Raw genomic sequence first — 18655 nt, 5'->3', positions numbered from 1 at the left:
GGCTTGAGTTTTATTTTTTGTTCTTTGCTCCTTTTTTTTTTTTTTTTTAAAGTCACTTGCAACCAGGATTTATGTGAAAGATACAGTTTTTCTTGGTATTTAATGAGGTGAATTTAGTATGCATTCAAGTATACGATTTACAACTGGAGTGATATCTTTATGAAACATTTACATCTGTGACAACACCTAATAAAACGTTTTATTGGAAACATGGCTTGCACAGTTGGACCAGATGCATCACAAATTGATCATTTATACTGCTGCTCTTGCCAGCATCGTATCTAAATTCAATCAGATGGGGGAATCGAGAAAAGGGCAAGCCGGTGACATCGTTTATGAAGATTGGAGTTTTCACTCACTGCAAGGGACATGACATAAAGACTATCGTAGAGTAGGAAACTATGTGAGACTGAGGCTTATCTGTGGAAGGAAAGAGGAATACGGACCCTCCCTCACACATAAAGTCCGAGGGACTACTGTCTCTATGGCACAGGGATAGGTGCTACGTTTCATGTTCTGAATGCCCAGGGTAGACGCTGTCGAATTCAGTCGTGTGCTTTAAATACTTGTGACTGATTTGTGCTTTATTTAATATAGAATCAGATCACTGTCCGTAATTACTGACACTGGATGCTGTGTACTTGAGACAGAATCCGAAGCTGCCCTTAGGTTCCCAACGAGAAAGTTCTATGATACATCAATGATACGGAAAGGCGGGTAACTGGCTCAGTACAGAGAAAAAAGCTGTCCCTGCTAGTTTTTAATTCGCCTGTAAATTCTTCTGTTTTTCCTTCCAAGTGGCTCCAAATGCATGGTACAGAAACCACACATACGGACGCTTTGGGTTCAAATGAAGTCAGTCGAGAAATCACAGAGAGATACCGAGAATTAGGAAGTATCTAAGCAATTGATCCTGGCAAAGGGCATGACGAAAAGGTGGCACGGAGTTTCTGCAGAAGACAACTGGCCGTGTCAGTCTACTTTATTTACAAGCTAGGATAGTGGCCATCCTCGCCTGGACACCCACAGGTACCTCATACTCAGTGTGTCCAAACCTGAACCCCTTCCCTCTCCCCCTCCCCCGATCTGCCCTTCCTCTGCTCCACGTCGTAGGGAATGGAAACACCACTCGCCATCAGTCACTTGGTCCGATGGCCTGGCAGTTATCCCAGATGTACTTTTCCTCACCGCCCATGTCCAAGCAGTCAGTATGTCTCTCCTAAGCCTGTCTTCGCTATTCCCTTACTGTCACCGTTGGTCAGCGATGCCTCCATATTCCTGGACCCAGCGGACGATCCTCTGTCTTTGTATTACTTGATCTCTTTGCTGACTTTGGCATTATTGGCCATCCCCTCCTTATAAAAATTCTTTTTTCTCCCTTGATATCTGTGACCCCACTCTCTTGTTTGCCACCAACTTCTCAAGTTATTCCCTTCCATCCTTTTATTCTATTTTCCCTTTATTTTTAAGAAGTGTTTATTTCTTTTGACAGAGAGAGAGAGAGAGAGAGCATGCGCACACATGCGTGAGCTGGGGTGGGCAGAGAGAGGTAGAGAGAGAATCCCAAGCAGGCTCTGTGCTGTCAGCGCTGAGCCTGACACTGGGCTTGAAGTCACGAACTGTGAGATCATGACCTGAGCCAAAAGCAAGAGTTGGACGCTCAATTGACTGAGCCACCCAGGCCCCACTACTTACCCTTTAAATGTCACTGGTTTTGTTTGTTCTGGCTTGGGTTTGGCTTATTTCATATTTTTTTTTCTAGGACTCCCTCTATCATACACTGTCTTTTGGTGATCCCATCCACATCCAAAGCCTAGATCTCTCTCTCCTGTACTTCGGGCTCATAGATCTAACTTATCCTTTAAGGCTCAATTCAACCCATCTAAATACAGGTCTGTCTCTACCACTATTCTGTGAGCTCCTTGAGGGCACGACCCTTGCCTCATTCACCTTTGAGTTCCCAGGACCTAGCCTAGGCACTCAGGCAATGTTTGCTGAATAAATAAATGAGTGGTTAGTAGAATCAAGTAATCACCTATGAAAGGTAGACGTTTGACTCCCATTACTGGCATCGCTACCAATGGGTCAGAAAAAGTAGAGCTCGGCCGGAGAGAGTACGGAGTAACGAGGGCAAAGTTGCAGGCTCCGCCATGACACAGATCAGTCAGCTTGTCCTGGACAGTAACCACAGGCCAACTTTGAACTCTGACCGGCCATCTTGAAAATGTCAGGTTGGTCACCAAGAGGAGGGGATGAGAACACAGAGTCACTAGCCCAAAGGGTGGTAGGGTCTAGCCCTAGCAAGTTATCTTCCTCTCTCCTCAGTATCTCCACCTGAGCTCCCTTTGTGGGGTGGGGTTGGTGTGTCGGTTCAAGGAAACCTTGGAGAGACGGAGAGACTTTTCTCCTTTAGTGTCTCTAGGGGCTACACATCTAACCCACTCTCCACTAGGAAAGACTAAGGTGAGCCCATAAAGCTGTCTTTATAGTGTGAAGGGCATACGTTGTGAGATTCGGAGTTCAGTGAACACTTTCAGGAAAGCACATTCGTCCTACAATTTCTGGGTGGAGGACTAACATCTTGCTGAGGAAGGACTATAGTCACGAATTAACATAAAAGCAATTTTAGGAAATACTTATCAGGACCCACGTTACATTTTTTAAAAAAAAGGGACACCTCTCCGAGGATCATCTTTCCTTCAAGGTAGTTCTCAAGTGACTTTTCCCAAGTCTGGAGGCAACGAAGACTCCATTTTGGAAACATTGGCTAGGGGAGCTGGTGACTCACACCTCAGATGAATTAATAAAAGTTAAGAAAACAAAAACCAGATGTTTCCTTCTCTCTAATATAGGCCTCTATGCTTTCTTTTGTCCGTTACACTGTCCATTGCTGATTTCCTTCTACTGAGGCAAAAATCAATTTTTACAAAGTTTGAATCCCTCCTGCATATTCGGTGAACTCTGTCCCAATAGTCGCTATTTGGCTAAAACTTCCACAAAGACAAAGTGCTTGAGAACAGCATAGCCGAGAGCTCTGGATTTGCTAGAGAACTCTTATAACGGCCTTTGGGGAAAAGCACAAAATGAAGCGGTCTCCTTGTTTGCACGTAAGCCTCCACAGAACCAGAAAGGGTCTGGCCAGCTAGCCGTGGCTTCCTTTCCAGATCCAGTGTTCATTCCTTGGCCCTTGACCCTCCCGGAAAATGCTAAGAACTGCATTTTAGAGAGCCCACAACATATATTTTCATTCTTCTGGCCAGACCGGTGGAGGATACACCAAAATCCAGAGTGACGCACTTTTTAATTCCCTAATAACACCACCCATCATTCCCTGAGAACTTCGGAAGCTTTCCGCTTTTTGTAAGGAGGGAAAATAATTTATTTTTTCCTCCATCTATTGTACTTTGGTTAAAGCAATTATTTTCCCCAGACACCACCCATAGCAGCAAACTCCAGATGTTCCTGGGTTATAATGGGAGAATGGATTACAAGTCCTGGCGCTGTTTTCAAACTTGGCGTCCTCTCCCAACTTTCTCAGTTGGGGCCCTCAGTCCCCGTCTCCCACCCCCTTCGCCATTGGGCTCCATCTTTGCTTAAGTGATCCAGAGGCAAACTTAGATTTGTACCTTGCCGGCTACGTCTCTTCACTTCTTCGTCATGAAAGTATTTTCTAAAATTGCAGTTACTGCCATTCCGCCCACCCATTTGCCCAACCCAGGCTGCTGGGAATCACTGTAACCGCCCCCCTCCCCAGTCATTGGCTACACTTTAGTCTCCGAGTCCTGCTGAGTCTACCGACTAAATGTCTCCTGCATCTGTTCTCTCCTCTCCACCCCACCAGTAGTTCTCTAGTCCGGGCCAGCTCTCTCACCTGGCCAAGTGTTCTGACCATTGCAGTCACAAGAGGGACCTTTCTAGAACCCAAATATTTTTTTCTATAAATTTTTTTTAATTAGAGAGAGAGAGAGAGAGAGAGAGGGAAAGAGAGAGAGAGAGGTGGGGAGAGGGGCAGGGGAGAGAGAGAATCTGAAGCAGGCTCCAGGCTCAGCGCAGAACCTGACACAGGGCTCCATCCCCCGACCCCGGGATCACAACTTGAGCCGAAAGCAAGAGTTGGATGCTCTACCTACTGAGCCACCCAGGCGCCCCTTAGAACCCAAATGTGATCGTGCCTCCCCCACACTGCCACTCCCTGGTAATGTAGCGGGCATGGTGGCCTAGCACAGAGCAGACACGCAAAACTCAATAGTAACGGAGACCACACTCTCTCCCTCGAAGGCCGCGTGTCCGTGACCTATTTATTGCTGCCGGAACAGATTGCCATCGACTTGGTGGCTTAACACAATGCCCACTTGCCATCTTAGGGTTCTGTAAGTCGGAAGTCTGACATGATTTCACTGGGCTAACATCAAGGTGTCTGCAGGCTGCGTTCTTTCCGGAGGCTGTATGGGACAATCCAATTCCTTGCCTTTTCCAGCTTCCAGAGACTTCCTGCCTTTCTTTTCGAAGCCAGGCACGTAGCATCTCTCTGACCCTGCTTCTGTTGTCACATCTCTTTCCCTGAACACAGCCAGGCAAGCTTCTCTAGTTTTGTGAGCCTGTGTGATTAGGTTGGGCCCAGGATAACCTCCCTGTCTCAAGATCAGCTAATTGGCCACAGTCGCCTGTAGATCAAAACTGTGACTGAGTCCACCCTGGGCTCAGCCCATATGCCATGTTCAGTGTTCGCTGCCTGCAAGTGAGGAAGTGAATTATCGGTTGGCTGGAATGTTTAAATATCAACCTCTTGGTTCCCCTTAGAAGGCGGGGTTGTGATTGTCAAGGTTTCAAGAAAGTGTTAACAAAACCCAATTTTGTAGCACAATCAGGGGTCCAACTGCCCTTCTCTTGCTTTCTCACACTAAACCAGCTCTACGGTTAAAAAACAAAAACAAAAAACAGGCATCTCCCACTGTCTGACAGAAGTCTTCCAGATTTTTCCGATGAAAAAAAAAAAAACAGCTCACATGCTTTTTGCCTAGTCTACACGGGAACACAGCTGTATAGGAAATTCAAATGAACACACGAAAAAAAAAAATCATGCGATGAAGCCTCGTGACTCCCAAAGCAACTGAGAATTGACTACTTCTCAAGCAATTTTTGTAAGATTAGTATTTAAGCACACAGTGAGCCACTTCAGTTCCAACAAATCTGGAGAAACCAAACCTCGTTTCCAAGAAGTGCTCACTGAGCCTTCGGTGCATTTGATTGCATCACTGCAAAAGAAATAACTCGCACAACTAAGCTGTGTCTCTTTGGTGGGACCCGGCGCCCACCAGACAGCACCAAGTGGAAAATGAGTAGACCTGGTGCCCAAGCGGATGCCAAGGGCAGGACTCCCAGGATATAGGTGCAGTATGGTGCAGGGAGAAGGAGAACAGCTCTTTGACTAGGCAGACAGAATTGTCCAGAAACCGTCAGGTCTCAGGGAGTTCCGGCTCCAGCCACGACAGCCCCAGCCAAGCCGGTTCCCAGAGTTCAGTCTTCACCGTGGCAACCGCTTGGGACACCTCCAACTTGCTTGAACTGGAGATTTCAAAGGAAAGGAGCCCGGGGTAGAATCATGGTCTGGAAAGTGTTTTCCATATTTTACTCATATAGCACCTCATCAGCGAAACCTTACAGACTACTCAACCTGTTTCCAGAGCCTTCTGAATCCTGGTCAAACCGTTACAATGTACCTCACTTCGTCTGATCCTCTCAACAGGGCTGGCAGCTACTTGGGGCTGGAACCGCAATCCAGCACCCACCACGGTGCTGGCACGGGACAGTAGCTAAATAAATGTTTACTGCATCAGTGAACTGTTGTCATTTTGTCAAAGAAGAAACGGGCTCAGAGAGGTTTAAGTGGCTTCCTAAGCGCTCCTTTCAACACACATTTGTTGAGTGTCCACCCTAAACCAGACCTTTCTACCACTCTTCCCCCGATGTCTGCCCGGCTGGTTCCTTCAAGCCTTGGTTTTCATGTTATCTCTGGAGTCCTCCCACACTCTTCCCCTGCCAACTGCCACATTCCCTCCTTGTCACTTAGCACAATCTCTAACTATTTTATGGATTTTATTTCTGCTTGGCCTTCCCCGACTGGAACATAAGCTCTGTGAGGGCAGGGAGCCGGCTCGACTTTCTCGTAAGATGGGGGGACATGTGGCCACTGAAACAAAAAGCCAGTGTGGTCTCGGGCCCATTCATAAACAAAGTCTAGAACCGTAGACTCCTGGTACATGTCCAGAAGATAGGAAGACAGTGGGGCTGTTAGCCTGGGGGCAAAAAGACCCAGAAGACATACCCATTCCTCTTTTCAAATGTCTAAAGGCTACAAGCCAACAGAGGCCACGGACCCGCCTTGCAGGTGCAGCAGGGAAGGGCCGAAGGGGAGAAAGTCCCAGGGGCAGGTTTGGCTTCAAGGTGCCCCTCGTGACAATTGTCGGGTACTGTCTTCCCCACTGATAAGGAAGTGCGAGGAGGGTAGCCCGCGTTTACTTCATTCCCCACTATCTGTATATAGCACAGTACATCGTATGTCTGTCACTCGATAGCTATTTGATTGGATGTACGTTGTGTGGACGATCAAGTATAGCTGGCGAGTTGTCACTGTTCACTCTGCCTGGGATGCTCTGCGTTCTCACCTCCCATCGTCTGGCGGAGCCCTTGTTTACCTTCAAGGTCTTAGCTTAAATTCCACCTCGTCCGTAAAAGCTTCCCTACCCCCCTACCACCAGTCCCCCTCCTGGCCTCCCGTACTCTGCCATCATAGCCTTTACGGCTAGTGTAGCTCATGCGACCTGCTGATCGTTTAAGACAGCTACTCCTCTGCCAGGAGGCAATCAGTCCTTCTTGCATGAATGATTCCTAACAACCCCATGAAACAGCTATTGGCATCTCCTGTAGAACATGCTCTGTGAGAGCAAGGATCGCTGTGGAGTTGTTCCCTAGGGTATCCACACAGTAAGCGGAAGCACTCAAATATTTGTTGAGCGAATTAACTCTACAGCTAAGCAAGTGGAAAGGCCCAGCAAAGTCAAGTAACCAGCCGGCAGGACACAGTGAGCAAAGAGCAGAGAAGAGACTGGATTTGAAACCAGGTGTGCGTAACTCCGAAGTCTGGGTTTTTTCCTACGACACCGAACTATGTGAGCGCAGAGCCGCTGTTTAGGACCACACACTCCGCCGTAAAACATGGGCCCCCTTGGTGAAAACGGTGGAAGGCAGAGTGGAAAGGCATGAAGCTAGGCAGGTTGACTCGGCTGTGGGCTCAAAGAGACCCAGGAGGGCACTTTGCTAAGAATTCGAGAAACTTCCCAACCACGATAACTCATGTCCAGCAGCCAACAGCACGGCAAATGGAGGGACACAGCTGAGACTTCATGCCCTACCCTGGCCTGATGTCAAGCGAGTGGTGGCCAACAGGACAGAAGTCTGCAATTCCCTGCATCATCCTTCTAGTTCTCGAGATGGATTAGCCCGTAGCCCACCACTGGAGCCACCCAGAGCAGCGGTTAACAATCTAGACTTTGGATCCAGACTGGATTTGAGGCCTGTCTGTCACTTACTAGCAGCGCCACAACTTTCCTGCACCTCGGTTTTCACATCTGTGAAATGAGAATAATAAAACGTACCCTCACAGCATGATTAAGATTAAATTAAAATGAGGGGGCGCTTGGGCGGCTCCATTAGGCATCCGACCTTTGATTTTGGTTCAGGTCATGATCTCACAGTCGTGGGATAGAGCCCTGTGTTGGGGTCTGCACTGGGAGTGGGGCCTGCTTGGGATTCAATCTCTCCTTCTCCCTCGGTCCCGCCCCCTCTCACGCTCGCTCGCGCTCTCTCTCTCTCTCTCAAAAAAAAAAAAAAAAAAAAGATTAAATTAAAATGTAAATTTGAAAAAAGACCGTGTATACACACAGCCTGTATCAGAGAGGGGTGCAAAAAATGGGACCTACTATTATTATGATTTCCAATTTATTCCAAGCCTCATACCTTATACTGCATAATCCATACGGGGGGCTTCCTATCAAGGATGTCCCGATGAAGTTCAAAACATCTATACTTTCATCTCTTTACACTGCCGCACTGGGTCAGGTTAACAAATGTCCCTGCTCAAATCAAATGTTGGGTTTCACCTGTGAATTAGAAAACATACGTTTGTGGGGCGCCTGGGGGGCTCAGTCGGTTGGTCGTCTTGACTTCGGCTCAGGTCATGATCTCATGGCTCGTGGGTTCCAGCCTCGCGTCGGGCTCTGTGCTGATGGCTCAGAGCCTGGAGCCTGCTATGGATTCTGTGTCTCCCTCTCTCTCAGCCTCTCCCCAGCTTGTGCTCGCTCTCTTAATAAATAAGACATTAAAAAAATTTTTTTTTAAAGAAAACATGGGTTTGTTCCAGAAGAGGTGTGGTGTGTAGGCCACCTGCATCTCTCACTGGATCACGAACAAGAAAGCTGGCAGCAAAACACAGAACCAGTGTGGTTGGTGCCTTTACTAGACAAAGTTGCTGTCAATAACAATCTAACCTCTAAAACCGCTCAGGTACAAAAAGAAAGACCTATCTTTAACTTGCAAAAAGGATTATTTGCATGATCATGCTTTCCACCAGACTTGGAACTGCCTTTCTCCCTAAGCAGATACAGAATCTACTCTCGCCAAATAACGCAATGAACATTTTCGTGACATTATCCATTACCAAGCTAACAGGCTACAAACCAATGTGACAGAATTCGACTGCCCTGAGTCGAATTGTTAATTCGGCTGCCATTTGTTAAACGGTTCAATCGTGACCATAAGCAAATATGTCCAGCCTTACCCATAAGCCCTCCCCTCCCCCCCCCCCAAATTGGCAACCCCATATGTTACGTTCTGGTAGGTTTCTGTTTGTTCTTTTATTAAACATCAGTCTTTCCTGCTTTCCCAGTAGGTGTATAGGTAGAAAAATAAATGAAGTCAGTACTCTTTACTGCTTTCTCGCTAGAATAAACTGTGACTCAAATACGGTGACTGGTTATTTGCAAGGCTATAATTTTTTTTAATGACAGATTTTCCTAAAAGAAACCACTATAACATCTGTCCAAGTACTGCAAGGGAAAACAAAAAATACATACAGATTAAGTCTATTTCTTTAACAGCACATTGCCAAACACAGACAAGGAGGGTAGATGCCAAGGAACCTTACAAAATAACTTTAAAAGATGCAATGTTTGAGTCATTCAAACGTGTAGGGTTCACAGAGAACAGAACAGCAAGTCCGAGAGCAGCTCTACTTGTGCGTGATGGTAACTCAGACTGTCCTTCATTCAAGTTCACTCGGGTGTCTAAAACCAATGGGTATGAGAGCACAGTTTGCGTTTTCTTCTTTGCTTGGAGATGCACACACAGATCAGAGGAGACGAGAATCTTCCAGAAGCTGACGTAAGCACAGAAGGCTTGGTTCCCCTCTGATACAGCACGAAGGCAGATTCCGTTGACTCAAGCTGTATCGGTTTCCCTAAGAAAAAGTCTTACGCATGCTGAAAGAGACGAGTTACTGAATTTGTCATGCTAAGTATTTACAGCCATTTTCATGAAGTGAGCTCAGTAACCTGACAGAATATAAAAGGTAGTTGTTCATTTTTTGTATGACCTTTTACAACTTGAATAACTGCGTGGGTAAATGATGCTGAAGTTCAAAGCCCCTCAAACACACATTAGCAAGAATTAGAGACTGCGTGAAGAGGCACACATTATATAAAATGCACACTTCGCGGGGTTCCTGCATAGCAGGAAAGTCGGTACCACCACATAACAAATGGCTATCTATGCCAACAGTTAGAGCTGCCACTCAAGGGTACAACGGGAGAATTCCCTTAAAATCTCCGGGAGTGTTTGCAACAGTACAGCTACCTGGGGGAGAATGTTTTGCTCGGAAAAGATATTTTTGGCTGGAAAATTTTAGTATCACGTAAACAAATCAATTTTGCGAATTGGGGAAGATTTAAGGCAATGCTACTCAGACCCGAGGGGGGAAAGACCCACAAGAGCTCGTATTTTTCTTCTGAAACCTTAACAGGTCAGGATCGACATCAGAGACTAACCCCCTTCTAAGCGTTCAACACACCTGCAGGTGTTTTCAGCATTACAAAGTAGAATCTTTCATTGTCTCAGTAGGAAATGGGAAGTTGCTATGTACTCTTCCTTGAAAACTGTAAAAACAAAAAACAAAAACAAAAACAAAACCCACCACACCCACACACACCCACACACCACACCCACACCCACACATGGCAGCTTGGGCATTTCATATTAAAAAGTCACATGAAAACTAAGACAACTACCGCCGGTGCACATAAAGGAGCCACTGCCCTTATGATAAGCGCTCCAGGGCAGCGCGGTTCTTTACGACGGACTTTGATGTAGTGTGGCAACGATCATGGAGTCATAAATTAACTTTTAACATCAAGTGCAGACTAACGACTGACAATTAGACACAGTAAGTTCAAAAATTTTACATTTTGCTCCTGTTTGGCTGCTAAAGAGCAGCAATTTAAATTGATATAAAAACATTTGACCACAAAGCTTGCTATACAGATCAAGTTTACAATCAAAAAGTAAGCAGCAACTGAGTTTCTTATTTAAACTTATCTGGTATTGAATATTTACACATTTGGGAAGAGAGATCTCCGAAAGACCACCCCCACCCCTTTACTCCCTTCCTGCGCTCTGCCCCTGCCCCTGCCAACGGAAACCACGTGCCCTGAACTATGAACACCCGTACTTTTGGCTAAGCTGGCCGGATAACGCGACGCCTTCCTACGGTCTTGGTCTGGGAGAAAAGTAACGAAGTCTTGGATGTCTTTTCCGAACACCAGTGTCAATGAATCTGTTCTTTCACGGCGAGGGGGGAAAGCGCCCCCCCACCCCGCCCATTTCACTCCCAAGCCCAGCGGGGCAAGATCTGAATACCCTCAGCCTCTAATGCCACAACAGGCCACCGGAGAAAAAAGAAAGAAAAAGGTCACATCCAAGGCAGGAGCAATGAACACGTGCTTGTTTCTCTCCTCCCTGGGCTTCCCCAGAGATAACACGCCCTCTTTCCTCTCCCTCCCCTCCCACAAAACAAAATTAATTCACGGCACAAGAACTTGGTACTCTGGTTAAGTATCAGGTAAGTGTAAGAAAGAGTACATGTGTCACTTTTTATACTTTAACTGAGACGTAAAGCTAACGGAACACACAACATCACTGTGAAAATAACTTTTTTCTAAAACAGATCCAATCTACATAGTGCAGCCAATGAAACATAAAGGAGTAGTTTGTTCACAATCTGCCTTGTACAGGGTATTTATATTCTCTCGATGCCATATAAAGAGCATTTATATAGCTTAAACATTCAGAGACATGCACTGGGACTTTTTAGGTAGTACAAATTTCTTCACAATCACATGTGCAAATTTTACAAATCACTAAGTGAGTATTAGTAAGCTTAGGCCGGACTGTGTCTCGTATTATCTAACAAATTTAATGGGGGTTCAGAATCATCCATGGGAAGAACCAAGCGTGTTCCCCGAATGACCAGTTCGTGGTCCCCAAATGAGAGCTCCCGATCCAAGGCATCTTCGGAACTATTTCCCATAAACCTCCTAGGGGCACCGGATGTTCCTGATTCGGTGTTCACAGTAGAATCCCCATACGTCAGACTAATGTCGCCATCATTGAGAATGAGATCGGAGTCATCGTCTTTCAACTGCTCCTGGTTCTAAATGCAAATAAAATAAGTCTTAAGAATTGCTGTGCGACTCAAGAAACATTTCCAATGGGAGAATTTTCAAGGATTCCCTATTTAAAACCCTCCAGCACCAGCCTGCTGCCTTCAGAAGGCCTACAGTCCTTACCTTAAAGACGCCTCGTGACCCAGACCCTTCACCCTCTGCTGCGACTGCTTCACCCACTCCAACCACCCCACCGTGTGCCTGCCATCTGAACCGCTGACAGGTGCCCCAATCGCTCACGCTTTCCCTTATCTTCCGTCTCCCCCGCCTTCCTTCCTGTAACTAGAGCCTATCACTGAGGTCTCACCTTAAAATAAAGTCCCTTTCTGCTAGGAGTCTTCCTTGACCTTGCAAAGTGGGCTTAGGTGTGCCTCCTGTGTTCTCTCCTAGCATCCTGTACTTCGCCCTCTCTCTGCAGCGGCCTTTACCTGTGTACCAGGACCGCGTGTGCACTGGTCTGCTCGGCATATCCCACACCAGCCTCTGAGCCCCTTCTCTGCCCTGATCCAGCCACCTGACGGTTCAGGGCACACAGAAAGTATTCTCCAAATGTTAGTTTAATGGATTACTGAATGGGTTTATATAAGTGAAGCTTTTTTTTTTAAAAAAAATTTTTTTTTCAACGTTTATTTATTTTTGGGACAGAGAGAGACAGAGCATGAACGGGGGAGGAGCAGAGAGAGAGGGAGACACAGAACCGGAAACAGGCTCCAGGCTCCGAGCCATCAGCCCAGAGCCCGACGCGGGGCTCGAACTCCCGGACCGAGAGATCGTGACCTGGCTGAAGTCGGACGCTCAACCGACTGCGCCACCCAGGCGCCCCTAAGTGAAGCTTTTAACTTCTGTATTAACAATGCCTAATAAGAGAATACCCCCAAATATGTTGAACCCTCACTGCGTATTTGTCTACCAGCTCAATAAGCCTCGGTTGTAACGGAGACTTTGCGGCCACAAAAGTATAATTAAATAACGTTCTACAAAAGGGGGAAAAATCAAGCATACATATAATGCCATTTTGGTCAATGAAAAAAATGTACGTGTGCACAGGCTGATAGAAGCGGCTTACATCCAGCTCTTCTAAGCTGCGTGTTTAAAAATCTTAGAATTTGTCTAACATAGACCGAGGGGGCTGTTAGGCGCAAATTTGAAACAGCTTTAATTTTTTTAAAAACAATTTTAACTTGTTTTTAAATTTAAAGCTTTAATTTTCAAGTGGAAATTTGCCCGCTCGAAGATACGTGAATCAAAACCCAAACAAGCCCGCTCCACCAACCAACCATAATCCCCTTCTGCCCGATACAAGTTCCAAGGCCAAGTCTGAGCAGCGTCTGTCTATCCCCTCACTGAGCAATACTTCCAACGAAGTTGTGGCGCCTTCACGCATCAGTGGGGCTCTGGAGCACCTTCTAAGGTCTTCATTAAGGTTGAGGTTTGGGCCAACGTCTACCAAATTTTAAAATGTATATGCTTTTTGCCCCAGCAATTTAACCTTTAAGATCTATTTTATATACCTTTATATGTACTTGGATAAATTCATATGTAACAAGAACGGTCACCATAACAGGAGAGGCAGGAAGCAATAAGTGCCCCTGCCTTCTACTATAAACATTATTTGTAATAACAAAGAAAGAAAAGGAAACAACTTAAAGGTCTAGCCAAAGGCGGATGATTAAGTCAATGTTGCTGCAAGCACTATGCAGCCATGAATAAGGAGAAGGCAATGGGGTCTCATGGGCTCCTCAAAAGGTGGCCACAATGTATCAGTAAGTGAACAACCCAAGTAGCAGGATGATGCAGTTGTGATCTCATTCGTGTAAGCCAGTGACAAAGCTATACACACATGTATAAGTTTGTGCGGATAAAACAGATTAGGAAGTACACACAATAAATCCTTTGTAAAGACTGCCTCTGCGGGGGAGACGTATGTGGGAGGAGGGAACTTCGATATTTTGTATTGTCTATTCCACACTATTTGGCCACAAGTATGTTTTTTTTTTACGTTTATTTATTTTTGAGAGAGACAGATTACGAGTGGGGCAGGGGCAGAGAGAGAGGGAGGCACAGAACCCAAAGCAGGCTCCAGGCTCTGAGCCGGCAGCACAGAGCCCAATGTGGGGCTCGAACCCATGAACCACGAGATCATGACCTGAGCCGAAGTCGAATGCTTAACCGACTGAGCCACCCAGGCGCCCCTTGGCCACAGTATGTTAACTTTTATAACTAGAAAAGTAGTTGAGAACAATGAAAAATAACACTAAAAGTTAAGTTTTATGGTTGTTATGGGTTACATTATATCCCCCCGCAAAAGATGTTGAAATCCTAACCTCGAGTCCCTGTGAATGTGACATTATATGGAAATAGGGTCTCTTCAGATAATCAAATTAAGATGAGGTCATTAGTGTGGGCCCTGATCCCATAGGACTGGTGGGTGTCCTTAAAAATGGGGAAATTTGGCCACACACACACACACACACACAGAACGTCGTGTGAAGATGAAGACAGAGGGGCGCCTGGGTAGCTCAGTCAGTTAAGCATCTGACTTCAGCTCAGGTCATGATCTCACAGTTCATGGGTTCGAGCCCCACGTCGGGCTCTGTGCTGATGGCTCAGAGCCTGGAGCCTGCTTTGGATTCTGTGTCTCCCTCTCTCTCTGCCCCTCCCCTACTCATGCTCTGTCTCTCTCAAAAATGAATCGACTTAAAAAATACTTTTAAAAAAGATGAAGACAGAGATCCATGCGGTGCATCTGTAAGTAAGGAACACCAAAGACTGCCGGCAAACCAGCAGAAGCTGGGGAGAGGCCTGGAGCAGGCTCTTCCTCCCAGCCCTCGGAAGAAGCCAACACTGCCCACACTTCGACCTCAGACATCAAGCCTCCAGAACTATGAGACAATACATTTCTGGTGAACCATGCGGTTTGCGGTACTTTGTTATGGCAGTCCCGGGAAACGAACACGATCATGTTGTGTTTAGCTATATTCCACAGGGCACGCGGTTGTTGGGGAACTCGTGGCTTCTGGTGACGGTGAGCAGGTCTCTGGAATCCACGAGCCGACGCTCCCTGACTGGACTGACGAAGCTGGCTGTCCCCTCTGCACAGGGCCTCGTGGACTGACAGGGCACAGAGGGGAAGGAGGCCGCTTGAAAGGGAGCCCGGGAGATGCGGGAGAGGGAGGCAAGACAACACACGTGTCCCCGCTGCACGAGGCACAGTCTGTCAGAAATGTGCACGGACTCAGCGGAACACAAAGCTGTGGGGCGGCCCTCCCCGCTGGTGCCACCCCCCTCAAGACTCCTCTTCCGGTCCATTCCCTGGGGGGGTCTGCTCTCACGTGCCACAGAGGAGGCCGTAGGGAACGGAAGGCTGCGGGTCTATGCTGCTTCACCGCTGCCTGGCCTCTCTACTCATGGTGTTGCATCACAGTGGTCAAGTTGGTGGGTTTTGTTAACGTGGGCACTTTATGCGATGCCCCAGGTTATTTTTGAAGGGTTGGGTTAGAAGCAAATTTAAAAAAAAAAAAAAAAGAACTTGAAAAATAAGAGGTTCGTACTTTCAAATAAAGGCTGGTTAGCACCGGCCATTTCTTTCCGTGTCGCAGCACTTGCCGCACCACCAATCATGTGTCGGTAGCTAAGGAAAAAAATCTGGAATCTCGATTACATGTAGATATGCTAGCATATCCTAGCAATGTGGAACACGGGTAGATAAATGCTCGCTGATCCTCAAACGCTGGCAGGTTTCAAGTACGAGACCATCTGGTGCGCTGCAGGGATATCAAAGTTTGCCGCGTCAGTCCTCTCAACACGTCTGCGGCCGCTCTAGTCCGTAGGGGAAAACAGGACACCTCTAGCTCAGAGGTGACACCGAGCTCAGGCCACATACCGCAAATACACGAAAACCGGCACGGGACCAGAACCACGTCCCAAAATCACGGACAGTAAGGTGAGGGAACGCGCCGTATCTGTTTTCAAATGACGTTTCAAAGACTGTGAATGGTAGCTGCGGATTTCAGTGTATTTTCTGGCTGAGCAAACTATACTTCTAGTCCCTCTTGTGGATTCTGTACGTCAGAGGCAAGCAAAGCAAAATCAAACCAGCGACCCGTCCACAGAGCGGATGAATTTCACTTCATGAAGAACTTCGCTTGTGGATAAAACCAACTTACCTCATAAGCTTGGGGGCTGGTCAGGCATCTCGCGATGGGCCCGCAGCAGGCGGGGAGCGTGGTGGTGAGGGGAGGCCCGCTGTGCGTCAGCAGAGGCTTCAGGTAGCTGTGCTGGTTAAGGAAGAGCCGGGTTCCGTTCTTCACAAATTCAAAAGAGCCACCCCTTTGATCACTACCGCCCTCGCTGCGTACCTGCCACTTCGGAGGAGAGCAAAGGGCTTTCACTTATGTCGCTCATTTTGTCACCGTGTTATACACGCCCGTGAGATAGCCAAGGGAGAGTTTGCGATGACCTCTGTTTCACAGAAATGGAAAGCGAGGCTCAGAGAAATCAGTGATCTGCCTGAAGTCACACAATGAAGCAAAGGGAAGGACCAATACACAAACCCAGACGGGTTTGATTCCAAGTACCATTTCCACGGCGTCCTAGTGCCTTTCTGATTTTACTAAAGCCAAACGGAAGACAAAATCACTCTCGATTTAGCACCAAAGGAGATATGGAAGAAAGTAAAGGGTGGTAAGAGGAGAAAAAAGATGAAATATTCGGTTGCAGAATATAGTGACAAAAATGGTTTTAATCATTTACTGTGAGTTCAGCTGGCCTCTCGAATGAGTTGAAACTTAGTATCAAAGGAAATTCAATTCTAAAAACGTTTAAAAAATGATGTATCGTTGAGTTCCTCTATCATAGACCCTCATTTCAGTATTCATTCATCTTCAAAAACTAAAAACAGACATGGTAACATATGTGATACTCAGAAGAAAACAAGAGGGAATCATAAGAAAAAGTAGAGAGAATGGGAGAAAGACACATACACATATACATTAAAAATGAGGAATAGTCTGGGCACCTGGGCAGCTCAGTCAGTTAGGCATCTGACTCTTGACTTCGGCTCAGGTCATGATCTCAGAGTTTGTGAGATCAAGCCCCACATGGGGCTCTGCACTGACAGCATAGAGCCTGCCTGGGATTCTTTCTCTCCCTCTCTCTCTCTGCCCCTCCCTTGATCATCCTCTCTCTCAAAGAAATAAAAATTTTAAACATGAGGAAAAGTCCTGTATCTATTAAAGAAATTAATAACCTTCTCAGACAAAACACTCCAGGCCCAGGTGACCTCACTGGTAAAATCTTCCCAGCATTTAAAGGAAAAAAAACCCACCAATCCTCCAGAAAATAGAAAAAGAGAAAAATTCTACCCCCTTCATTTTGTTAAACCAACATGTTATCTTGTTAATGATACCTGACAGGGGCATTATGACAAAAACAACAACAACAACAACAACAACAAAACAAACAAACAAAAAAACCCCACAAGCCAGTCAGTATCACTCATGAAAACAGACACAAAAATCAGACACAAAAGATTAGTAAACTAAATCCAATGGTACATACATGGGATAACATATCATGACCAAGTGAGATTTGTTCCAGCAATGCAAGACTGGTTTAATATTCAAACAATCAGTGGGGCGCCTGAGTGGCTCAGTCAGTTGGGCATCGACTTTGGCTCAGGTCAGGATCTCACAGTTTGTGGGCTTGAGCCCCGCGTCGGGCTCTGGGCTGATGGCTCGGAGCCTGGAGCCTGTTTCCGATTCTGTGTCTCCCTCTCTCTCTGCCCCTCCCTACTAATGCTCTATCTGTCTGCCTGTCTCTCTCAAAAATGAATAAACATAAAAAAACCACAATCAGTGAAAATCAGCACAAAGACAGATTAAAGGAGAAAAAACAAATACGTGATCATCTCATTTGATGCAGAAAACTCATCTGATAATATTCAATACCTGTTCATGATAAAAACTCTTGGCAAACTAGAAATAGAAGGGGATATTCTTAACTTGACAAAGGCTATCTCAAAAACCTACAGCTAATATCATACTTAATGGTGAAATATTGAAAATTTTCTTCCTGAGGTCAGGAATAAGACAAAATGTCCACTTATATTCAACCTTGTACTGGAAAGGTCCAGCCAGTGTAGTAAGGTGTAAAAAAAGAAAATATAAGGAATTAGAAAAGAAAAAAAAATAGATAAGACACTATTATTCACTTGATTTTATGAACAGTAAATCAAAAAGAATCTATAAACTCTTCAATAATAAGTGAACTTAACAAGATTGCTGGATACAAAGTCAACATATAAAAATCCCAATTACATATCTACATATTAAGAGTAAATGAGTAGAAAATAAAGTACCATTTGCAATAGCATCAAATACTTAGGGGTAACAAATATAATGAAAGATGTGCAAGACTTGGCACTTAAAACTATAAAACATTAATGAGAGAAATTAAAGATCTAAAGAAATGGAGGGATATACTCTGTTCATGGATTCGAAACTCAATACTGTTAAGATGTCAGTTCTCTCCAAATTCATCTACTGATTTAATACAAACCCCAAAGAATTGCCAGCAGGTTTTCTTGGTGTGTGTGTGTGTGTGTGTGTGTGTGTGTGTGTGTGTGTATGGAAAGTGGCAAGCTGTTTCTAAAATTTAGATGAAACTGCAGTGAGCCTAAAACAGCCAAGGCAATACTAAGGAATAACAAACCTGTAGGCTTTCCCTTATTGGACAGCAAGATTTATTACAAAGTGTAATAACTAACAGAGTGTGGTATTAATGTGAAAAAACGACAAATAGAAAAGAAAGTCCAGAGGCAGACCTCCACTTATATGGCCAAGTGGTTTACAACAAAGGCTCCAGAGCAATTAAGAAGGTTA

At 45.8% G+C, this 18655-nt stretch overlaps 1 protein-coding gene across 3 annotated transcripts in view; it reads right to left on the bottom strand.

The window, feature by feature from the left end:
• Positions 1 to 9031: 9031 nt before the first annotated feature.
• The window catches only part of SLC9A6 (solute carrier family 9 member A6), a 55467-nt gene continuing 45843 nt past the window's right edge, over positions 9032 to 18655 (bottom strand). For all 3 annotated transcript variants that reach the window (XM_047843582.1, XM_047843583.1, XM_047843581.1), the window contains 2 exons: positions 15941 to 16046; positions 9032 to 11761 (listed from right to left, as the gene is read on the bottom strand). In XM_047843582.1, the coding sequence (XP_047699538.1) occupies positions 11489 to 11761; positions 15941 to 16046 (379 nt within the window). In that variant the 3' untranslated portion in view covers positions 9032 to 11488. The remainder of the gene's footprint in view (positions 11762 to 15940; positions 16047 to 18655) is intronic.

Source organism: Prionailurus viverrinus, chromosome X (genome assembly GCF_022837055.1).
Source record: "Prionailurus viverrinus isolate Anna chromosome X, UM_Priviv_1.0, whole genome shotgun sequence".
NCBI lineage: Eukaryota > Metazoa > Chordata > Mammalia > Carnivora > Felidae > Prionailurus > Prionailurus viverrinus.
The sequence above is the reverse complement of the archived record's forward strand: the minus strand, read 5'-3'. Positions and strand labels throughout refer to the sequence as shown.